This window comes from Ceratotherium simum, unplaced genomic scaffold (genome assembly GCF_057802395.1).
Source record: "Ceratotherium simum simum isolate JZ-2026a unplaced genomic scaffold, ASM5780239v1 HiC_scaffold_59, whole genome shotgun sequence".
NCBI classification, from domain to species: domain Eukaryota; kingdom Metazoa; phylum Chordata; class Mammalia; order Perissodactyla; family Rhinocerotidae; genus Ceratotherium; species Ceratotherium simum.
Genome location: NW_028261275.1, coordinates 65,292 through 76,371, shown reverse-complemented (window position 1 = coordinate 76,371; position 11,080 = coordinate 65,292). Strand labels below are relative to the sequence as shown.

The 11,080-nt window shown below is 39.7% G+C and overlaps 1 protein-coding gene across 1 annotated transcript; it reads left to right on the top strand.

The window, feature by feature from the left end:
• Window positions 1-649: 649 nt before the first annotated feature.
• On the top strand, window positions 650-10,057 carry LOC147911143 (uncharacterized). Its single transcript, XM_087428499.1, is given in 3 exon segments — window positions 650-1,072; window positions 9,282-9,666; window positions 9,669-10,057. Coding segments are annotated over 3 exon segments (1,197 nt in total).
• The last annotated feature ends 1,023 nt before the right edge of the window (window positions 10,058-11,080 follow it).

Below are 11,080 nucleotides of genomic sequence, written 5' to 3'. Positions count from 1 at the left end.
CACAGTGACAGCAAAAGTGACTTTTTTTTTTTTTTTGGTGAGGAAGATTGTCGCTGAGCTAACATCTGTGCCCATCTTCTATTTTGTATGTGGGATGCCGCCACAGCATGGCTTGATGAGCGGTGTGTAGGTCTGCGCCCGGGGTCCAAACCCATGAACCCCAGGCTGCTGAAGTGGAGCACATGAACTTAACCACTATGCCACTGGGCTGGCCCCTGACCATTTTCTTAATCATGGCCAAAATGAAGAATTTGTGAAACTGAAACAATGAGTCTTTACTATTTCCCCAGATGCAGAGCACTGTATCTGATGACCAGCTCATGAGTATCCAAACAGTGAGAGAAATGACTGTCTCCCCAAGGTTGTGACCTTCCTGGCCTTTGAGGATTACTTAGAAAGGCTCTGATCTGCACAGCTCTGTGCTTCTCTGCCATGTGCTTCACAGCTCTGTGCTCTCAGCTCTGTCCTTCTCACCTCCCTCCTCTTGTGCTTCCTCTGCTCCTTACTCTTCATTGGCTATCCCAACACAGCCACCTCCATCCTCCAACAAATCACATGTGGAGCTGTGTCCACTGTGGCTGCTTCTACTGTTTTGGCCAAAACCATTACCATGCTTCTGGCACTCAAGGCTATGAAACCAGGAGGAGCAATGAGGTGGTTACTGGTATCAGGGGCTTCTAACTCTGTTATTCCCATCGGCTCCCTGACTCAACTGATTATCTGTGGAAACTGGTTGGGAACCTCTCCTCCCATCATTGACATAGACGCACACTCTGAAAACGGCCACATCATCATCGTGTGCAACAAGGGCTCGGTCACTGCCTTCTACTCTGTCCTGGGACACTTGGGTTCCTTGGCCCTGGGCAGCTTCACTGTGACTTTCCTGGCCTGGAACCTGCCTGACACCTTTAATGAAGCCAAGTTCCTGACGTTCAGCATGCTGGTGTTCTGCAGTGTCTGGGTCACCTTCCTGCCCGTCTACCACAGCACCAAGGGCAAGGTCATGGTGGCCGTGGAGGTCTTCTCCATCTTGGCCTCCAGTGAGGGGCTATTAGGCATCTTTGTCCCCAAAGTGCTACATTATTCTAATGAGACCCAATAAGAAAGTCTTTGAAAGGTTTAAGGAGCAGAATAAGTTTCAGGGGCAACAGGCATTCTGAGGTTTTATCTCATAAATCTCTATCCCATTTTTAGGTCTTTAACCAATAAACCACTCTGGTTTTTCATTCAGATATTATAAAACAATTGAAATTGCTATATCTGTTTATCAAAGCGTCCTCTATTTTTTCTTTCTTTTTTTTTTTTTTTTTTTTTTGGTAAGATTGGCCGTGAGCTAACATCTGTTGCCAATCCTCCTTTATTTTTTGTTTGAGGAAGACTGGCCTTGAGCTAACATCTATACCAATGTTTCTCTATTTTTTATATGTGGAACATCCCCACAGCATAGCTGAATGAGCGGTATGCAGGTCCATGCCCGGGATCTGAACCTGCGGCTGCAGACCCTGGGCCACAGAAGTGGAGCACGCGAAATTAACCACTCGCCATCAGGCTGGCCCCTCTCCTCTATTTTTAAGAGTTCCTCTATTTTTACAACTCCCTTCAGCCATCAAGCCTCACAAATAGGATTGGATTAATGGCTATCCTCAAAGATTTTGCTGTTGACTCTAGCTATTTCTTCCATTTTTATGTATACAGTAAGCACATTCTGTATTTCTTCTTCCACCTCTCTAACCTCAAAAACTCATTTCGTAACTTAGAAATTTTCAGGCCATCCTCCCTTGTACCCTCTCTGTTTTGTTTCATCAACTGATAGTTACTACAAAGATTCATAGTTGGGTAGAATATCTAGGTTATACATATTTCCTTTTGTTTTCTTCTGACTTCTTCAGAGTTTTACATTTTAGCTTTCAAATATATTTGGAAGTATGGACATCTTAACTATGTTAATTCTTCCAATCCAAGAGCACGGAATATCTTTCCATTTCTTTGTGTCTTCTTCAATTTCTTTCAGAAATGTTTTATAGTTTTCGGTGTACAGATCTTTCACCTCTTTGGTTAAATTTATTCCTAGGTATTTTATTCTTTTTGTTGCAATTGTAAATGGGATGGTATTCTTAATTTCTCTTTCTGCTACTTCGTTGTTAGTGTACAGAAATGCAACTGATTTTTGTATGTTGATTTTGTATCCTGCAACTTTACCATATTCGTTTATTACTTCTAAAAGTTTTCTGGTGGATTCTTTAGGGTTTTCTATATATAAAATCATGTCATCTGCAAATAGTGACAGTTTCACTTCTTCCTTTCCAATTTGGATCCCTTTTATTTCTTTCTCTTGCCTGATTGCTCTGGCTAGGACTTCCAATACTATGTTAAATAGGAGTGGTGACAGTGGGCATCCTTGTCTGGTTCCTGTTCTTAGAGGGATAGCTTTCAGTTTTTCACCATTGAGGATGATATTAGCTGTGGGTTTCTCATATATGGTCTTTATTATGTTGAGGTACTTTCCTTCTATACCCATTTTATTCAGAGTTTTTATCATAAATGGATGCTGTATCTTGTCAAATGCTTTCTCTGCATCTATTGAGATGATCATGTGATTTTTGTTCTTCATTTTATTAATGTGGTGTATTACGTTGATTGATTTGCGAATGTTAAACCATCCCTGCATCCCTGGAATAAATCCCACTTGATCATGGTGTATAATCTTTTTAACGTATTGTTGTATGCGATTTGCTAGTATTTTGTTGAGGATTTTCGCATCGATGTTCATCAGTGATATTGGCCTGTAATTTTCTTTTTTTGTGTTGTCCTTGTCTGGTTTTGGTATCAGGGTAATGTCAGCTTCGTAGAAAGATATTCCGTGCTCTTGGATTGGAAGAATTAACATAGTTAAGATGTCCATACTTCCTAAAGCCATCTATAGATTCAATGCCATCCCTATCAAAGTTCCAACAACATTTTTCACAGAAATAGAACAAAGAATCCTAAAATTCATATGGAACAACAAAAGACCCCGAATAGCTAAAGGAATCCTGAGAAAAAAGAACAAAGCTGGAGGTATCACACTCCCTGATATCAAAATATACTACAAAGCTATAGTAACCAAAACAGCATGGTACTGGCACAAAAACAGACACACAGATCAATGGAATAGAATCGAAAGCCCAGAAATAAACCCACACATCTATGGACAGCTAATCTTTGACAAAGGAGCCAAGAACATACAATGGGGAAAAGAAAGTCTCTTCAACAAATGGTGTTGGGAAAACTGGATAGCCATATGCAAAAATGAAAGTAGATCCTTACCTTACACCATACACAAAAATTAACTCCAAATGGATTAAAGACTTGAATGTAAGACCTGAAACTGTGAAAGTTCTAGAAGAAAACATAGGCAGTACGCTCTTCGACATCGGTCTTAGCAACATCTTTTCAAACACCACATCTGACCGGGCAAGAGAAACAATAGAAAAAATAAACAAATGGGACTACATCAAACTAAAAAGCTTCTGCACAGCAAAGGAAACCATCAACAAAACGAAAAGACAACCTAACAATTGGGAGAAGATATTTGCAAACCATACATCTGATAAGGGCTTAATCTCCAAAATATATAAAGAACTCATGCATCTCAACAACAAAAACTACCAACCCAATTAAAAATGGGCAAAAGACCTGAACAGACATTTCTCCAAAGAAGATATACAGATGGCCAACAGACACATGAAAAGATGTTCAAAATCACTAACTATCAGGGAAATGCAAATCAAAACTACAATGAGATATCACCTCACGCCTGTCAGAATGGCTATAATTAACAAGACAGGAAACAACATGTGTTGGAGAGGATGTGGAGAGAAGGGAACTCTCATACACTGCTGGTGGGAGTGCAAACTGGTGCAGCCACTATGGAAAACAGTATGGAGATTCCTCAAAAAATCAACGATAGAACTACCATATGATCCAGCTATTCCACTGTTTGGTATTTATCCAAAGAACTTGAAAACACCAATTTGCAAAGGTACATGCACCCCTGTGTTCATTGCAGCCTTATTCACAATAGCCAAGACTTGGAAGCAACCTAAGTGCCCATCAAGGGACGAATGGATAAAGAAGCTGTGGTATATATACACAATGGAATACTACTCAGCCATAAGAAACGACGAAATCCAGCCATTTGTGACAACATGGATGGACATTGAGGGTATAATGCAAAGTGAAATAAGTCAGAGGGAGAAGGTCAAATACTGTATGATTTCCCTCATTAAGTAGTAGATAATAACAACAATAAACAAACACATAGGGACAGAGATTGGATTGGTGGTTACCAGAGGGGAAGGGGGGAAAAAAAAAAAAAAAAAAAAGAAAAAAAAACAAATATATTTGGAATTTTTTCCCAAATCAAAAGTTACTTAATTTTTTAACGTAGACAATATTTTCCTCAAACTATTTATTAAAACATCATTTTCCAACTTATACAAAATGCTAACATTATCACAGACTAAGTCCATACACACAATGAATTGTTTCTGGACCCTCTATATGCCTCCTTCAATTTGTCATTTTTGTTGGATTTTTTTCTCCAATAACAAACGTTAGAGAATGCGTTGGTATGTCACTTTTTCCATATTCCCTCTCGTGCTTATTTATTTGTCTAAAAAGTTCTTATTTCTCCTTGTAAAATTTCTAATTCATGTGAATTTGAGACCCAACATTTTCATTTTGTAAAAATTATATTATGCTTGTAACTTTATTATGTTGAATCAAATACTGTGAGTGGAAATGACCTCTCTACAACAGTAGATATTGATAAATACACTATTTCTCTACTTAATCAAGGATTTTATTTCCTTTCATAATGCTTTATCACTTTTATTTTATTTCCTCGATTGTATTTATTTTCAAAGTCATTGATTTTTGTTCCTATTTTTATTATTCCCTTACTTCTGCTTGCTTTGGGTTTACACTGCACTTCTTTTTCTAATTTCTTGAGATTGGAGCTTTGATTATTGGTTTAAGGACTTTCCTGTTTTCTAATGTAAGCATTTAGTGTTATAAATTTCCATCTTGTCATCGCTTTAGCTGCATCTCACAAATTTTGATGTATTTTCATTTTCATTCAGTTCTATTTATTTTTATTTCCTTGGAGAGTTCCTCTCTGAAGCATGTTTATTTATAAATGTGTTCATTTCCAATCATTTGGAGCTTTTCCAAACAAAATTGATTTGGGATATGGTCAGAGAACATACTTCGTATGATTTCAACTATTTTAAATTTTTTGAAGCTTGTTTTATGACCCATCTTGGTGAAAGTTCTATGGGTGCTTGATTAGAATGTGCATTCTGGTGATGTTGGGTGGAGCATCCTATAAACGTCAACTGAGTGGTTTGTACGTGTCAACTGGATACTGTTGTTCGGTGGCATTGTTCAGTTCTTCTCTATTCTTGCTTTCTGTCTAGCAGTACTATCAATTGCTAAGGGAGGTGTTGAGAGGGCCGTGGAAGTCCCTAACTGTAACTTTGGATTTCTTTCTTTCAGTTATCATTTCTTAATTCATGTATATTGATGCTCTAATTACTATCTTCTTGGTAGATTGACCTTTTCATCATTATGCAACGTCCTTGTTTGTCACTAGTAATTTTCTTTGGGCTGATATCCACCTTATGATATTAGTGTAGACACTTGGCTTTTTTTATTAATGTTTGCACAGTATAACTTTCCATCCTTTTACTTTCAACCTACCCAAGTTGATATATTTGAACTGAGCTTCTTGTAGACAGCATATAGTTTGGGTCATGGTCTTTTACCTACTTTACTAAACTCTGCCTTTTTTTTTTTTTGTGAGGAAGATCAGCCGCGAGCTAACATCTGCCAATCCTCCTCTTTTTGCTGAGGAAGACTAGACCTGGGCTAACATTCATGCCCATCTTCCTCTACTTTATATGGGACACCGCCACAGCATGGTTTAACAAGTGGTGTGTCAGTGAGCACCCGGGATCCGAAGCCCAGCACTTAATCCCTTGTGCCACCCGCCGGCCTTTAAACTCTGCCTTTTAATTGGTGTATCTAGATCATTTACATTTAAAGTAACTGTTAATATGTTAAGGTTTAAGTCTCCTACTTTTATTACTTGTTTTTATTCCATTTCTCATTTCTCTTTTCTTGCTTTCTTGTATTTATTGACTTCCTCCCACAGCCCTCCCCTTAGAGCCGCTAAGTCCCAGTCCACCGCACACCACACCCTAGCCTTATCCCTCCCATGTATTCGCCCACCAAACCTGGTACCCATTCACAGCCCCGCCCCTGGAACTTGTCTCTGCTGACAGCAGCTCCGACCATCCGAACTTGCGAACCCTGGGCCACCAAAATGGAGCACGCACACTTAACTGCTACACCACCGGGCAAGCCCCAATAATTTCTATCTTTTTGATGGTCTCTATTTGGTAAGAGTTCCATTTCCTTTAGTTCTTTGTACATGGATTCCTTTATCTCTTTGAGCATACTTAAAATAGTTGATTTGAAGTCTTTGTCTGGAAAGTCCCTTCTTTGGGGACAATTTCTGTTAATTTCCTTTTCCTGTAATGGGCCAAGCACTTTTGCTTCTTTGCATGACTCATTTTTTTTGTTGTTGAAAACTGGACGTTTGGCATTATAGTCTGGCAATTCTGTACATCAGATTTCCCCCCATCCCTAAGTTTTGTTGTTGTTGCTTGTTGTAGTTGGTGTTGTTTGTTTGGTGACATTTCTGAACTAATTTTGCAATGTCTGTATTAGTCACGTGTGGCCACTGAAGTCTCTGTTTTGTTAGCTTAATGGCCAGCTAGTGATTTGTCAGAGATTTCCTTAAATACCTAGAACCCAAAAACTCACAGTCTTTGCAGATGGTCTCTTTGTATATCTTGGAGCGTGCCTTCAAAACTCAATCAGGCGATTGACAACTCTGTCTTAGCCTTCACTTCCTGCTTGTGCAGAACAGGAAGGTCGATCAAAGGTGAGGGCTTAGTGCCTTCTCAGGTCTTTTCTGAGCACGCACCCAGCCCTGGGTATGTGCATGGTCTTACGTGTACCTAGGAATATGTGGGAGCTTTTCAAAGCTTTTTTTGTCTGAAACATCTTATTCCCTGCTTTCCTCTTAGACTTTTTGGTTAGTCTTTTGTTTGGTTCAATGGTTTTCCCTTGCCCCAGGCAGCAGTGGCTAATACATTTAAATGTGTTTGGCACATGCCCCAGCCCTCCACCCTTCATAGCCACCTCAGCACTGAGAGAGTTTGGAGCTAGACAAAATAAAAGCAAGCCCTTTGAGCCAGTCATTCAGTGAGCCACCAGACAGGTCAAAACAAGCAACCACAGCTCTTTGAGAAGAAAATCCGTTCTGCTCCCTCCAGTGGTAGGAACACAGGCTGCTGTCTTCAAGGTGACTGCTGTGGCAGGGAACAGGTGATGGGCCAGGGTCAGTTAAAGTGTCACAGAGCTCTCTTACCAAATTCACTTCTTTGTTTTGATTAAGCATTCTTCTGGTTGCTGTAAACTTTTTATAACTCTCCAATGTTCCAATCAAGTTGATTCTGACAGTTTTTACCAGTTTATTTGCTGGTGTTTTGTAGAGTGTTGGACTTTGAGAGTTACCTACTCCACTATTGTCACTGACATCACTTCTCACAAGTCTTTCTTAAGCACCTTTATGTTCCTGGGTCTGTGCTAGGAATTAGGAATATGGTGGTGAATGAGGTCTGTGCTAGGAATCAGGAATTAGGGAATTAGGTCCCTTCCATCCTGGAGCTTGTGGTCTAATGCCTTCCCTATCAACTGAAGATCTACTCCTTGCCCTGACTTCATGTTCTCCATGGATAAAAGCCTTGGGGCTTTTAAGTCTGTATTTGAAACTGGGCATGAACTTCTGGGACCAGTTATCCCCCGTCACCCTGGATATTGACTGAGGATGCTTGCATTTTTTTTCTTGGTGAAAGATAGTTTTACTATATTTGTTAGAATTTAGGGATAATTGTACCTCTGCTCCTAAAGTCACACCTGCTCATCTATAGAAGTGTGGGCTTCAGTTCCATGGTGAGGCTTCTTGTCGCATGCAGAGTCCCCTACATCATGTGTCTTTTCTCCATGTATAGGGAATCAAGTTGATAAACCTAGTCTGCTCTCCAAATTGGAGCAAGAAGATAAAGCGATGACAGAGGAAAGAGGAATTCTCCCAGGCACCTGTCCAGGTGAGCACCAGGTATATATGAGTCTTTGTCAGGAACCTCTCTGGCCTGTGGCTTGACAGTTTGGAGTATTACATTAGGAAATGTCAATCAGAGACATTTGTAAAATGCCCTTTTTTCTGACAAGAAGGCCAAAAACGTTTAGTATGAGCCTCCTCGTGGACTTCCTTTTCTTTTTCTTTAACTTTCTGTTCATTATCTCATACTTTATTTTGGCCTCAGAGGGGGAAAAAAGATCTCTCTCTTCCTTCTTAAATTTAAGTCTCATATGAGCTCTTTGTCTAGTTCCTTCTCACTTTACATTCCTGATAATTCCTTCTTTCCATCAGCATCAATCTCAATCTTTCTAGAGTCTTCTTTAATACAAACCTAAAATTTTCACACTCGTGTCCCTTTCATTGCAAACCTCCTGAAAATCTCTAACCCCTTCAGGTCTACCTTCACTAATGTGTGCATTTTACCTTTTCTTTCCTTCATCAACTTAAATTTCTTTTCAATTTGTTTCAGATTTGGAGACTCTACTTAAAGTCCAAGGGTTAACTTCTAAGCAGCATGTTTTTAGAGAAGAACAATCTGAAGGTGTAAAAATGGTAAGATTTCTGATTTTCCACAGTAGGAAAATGCCATAAATTAGAAAAGCCACAAAGTTACCAAGAGATTCATTTTCCCAAGAAAAAGTTGTCCCTCTGGAGAGATACCCTGAAACTCTTGTGAATTTGGAGAAAAGCATAAGTTATCTCCAAAATTGTTTCTTCCCTGGGTGTTCACACAAGTAAATGTTTCCGTAAATGTGACTTAGATATTGAGTGTTTCAAACATAAATTTGTCTTAAACTTATCAGAAGATTCTCTGTGAATCTGATAAGGTCTTATGGCAAAGCATCCATCTTTTTTAACTTCTAAGAACTCAAACTAGCAGAAATCATATACAGGCACTCAAAGTGGCAAAAACACCAATTATAATGATGTTATACATAGAAGAATTCCTGGAAGAAAAATTCCTATGATAGCATTGAATATTAAAAATATTATAAATTATAGTTAGCATTCATTTCTTAATCAACAGGAGAGAAGTCATCTTGGAGTGAAACTCAATGAATGTAATCAGTGTTTTAAAGTCTTTAGCACAAAATCTAATCTTATTCAGCACAAGAGAATTCATACTGGAGAAAAACACTGTGATTGCAATCAATGTGGCAAATCCTTCAGCAGCAGTTCTTACCTCACTGTTCATAAGAGAATACATAATGGGGAGAAACCCTATGAATGCAGTGACTGTGGGAAAGCCTTCAGTAATCCCTCATCCCTTAGACTGCATGTGAGAATTCACACTGGAGAAATGCCCTATGAATGTAACCAGTGTTTTCAGGTCTTCCCCACTAGATGTATCCTCAAAAGGCACAAGAGAGTTCATACTGGGGAGAATCGTTCCGAATGTAATCACTGTGGAAAGGCTTCAGCACGAGCTCCTCCCTTACTGTCCACAATAGAATGCATACAGGGGAGAAACCTTATGAATGTCATGATTGTTGTAGAGCCTTTAGGAAGAGCTCACATCTGACACAGCATGTGAGAACTCATACTGGAGAAAAACCCTATGAGTGTAATGAGTGTGGGAAATCCTTCAGCAGTAGCTTTTCTCTTACTGTCCACAAGAGAATACATTATGGAGAGAAACCCGACGAATGCAGTGACTGTGGGAAAGCTTTAAATAATCTCTCATCTGTTAAGAAACATGAGAGAACTCACACTGGAGAAAAACCCTATGAATGCAATCACTGTGGGAAATCTTTCACCACTAACTCTTACCTTTCTGTGCATAAGAGAATTCGTAATAGGTAGATATGAATATAGTAACTGTGGGAAAGCATCCATTGATCTTCCATGCCTCGGACATCTTCGGGACTCACATTGGATGTATAAATTATTTGTTGTGTAATAAATTATCCCTAAAATTTAGTGGTTCAAAACAACAAGCATTTATTTTCTCACAATTTCTGTAGGTCAAGAGTTCAGGAATGGATTAGCTATGTACTTCTAGCTCAGGATTTCTCATGAGAAACAAGACGTCAACCAGAAATGCAGTCATGTAAAGTCTTTGGGACTGCAGGGTCCACTTCCAAGGTAGCTTACTCACATCCCTGGCAAATTAGTGCTGGTTGTTGGCAGGGGTCCTTCAGTTTCTCCTTATGTAGGTCTCTCCATGGTGCTGAGTATCGTCACAATGTGGCAGCAGGTTCCCTCCAAAGGAAGTGATCCAAAAGAGCCCATGCAGAAGCCATAAGTCTTTTATGACCTAGCCTCAGAAAGCCATATTCTCTCTTCATCTGGATTGTGTTGGTCACCCAGACTGATCCTGCCACACAGTGGGAGGGAACTACACAGGATATGAATACCAGGAGACAGAGATCACTGGGAATCCTCTTGGAGTCTGGCCTTCAGTGAAGAAAAGCCTTCAGCACACCCTCATCCTTCTAATCTGATCAATATGGAGTAGCATTCAATAACCCACACGTTAACTCACTCTGGAGAGAAGCCTTCTAAGTGCACTCTATGTGGTAAAACCTTCAACACAAACTCTGACCCTACTGTGTGCCATAAGATGACCTACTGGGGAGAAACCTAAAGAATGCAATGGCTATAGGAGAGCCTTCGGTGATAGCCCTAGGGAGTCATGTGACAATTTACACTAAGGGAAAACTCTTTGAATATCATCAAAGTGGAAAACCCTTCAGAGCACCCTCATCCCTTAAGACACACATGAGAAACACACTGCAGAGGAACACCCTGTATATAAGGAATATGGAATGGCAAACACTGGCACTCTCCCCTCTAGTCTACACTGCTCTGTGCTTGGGGAGGTTG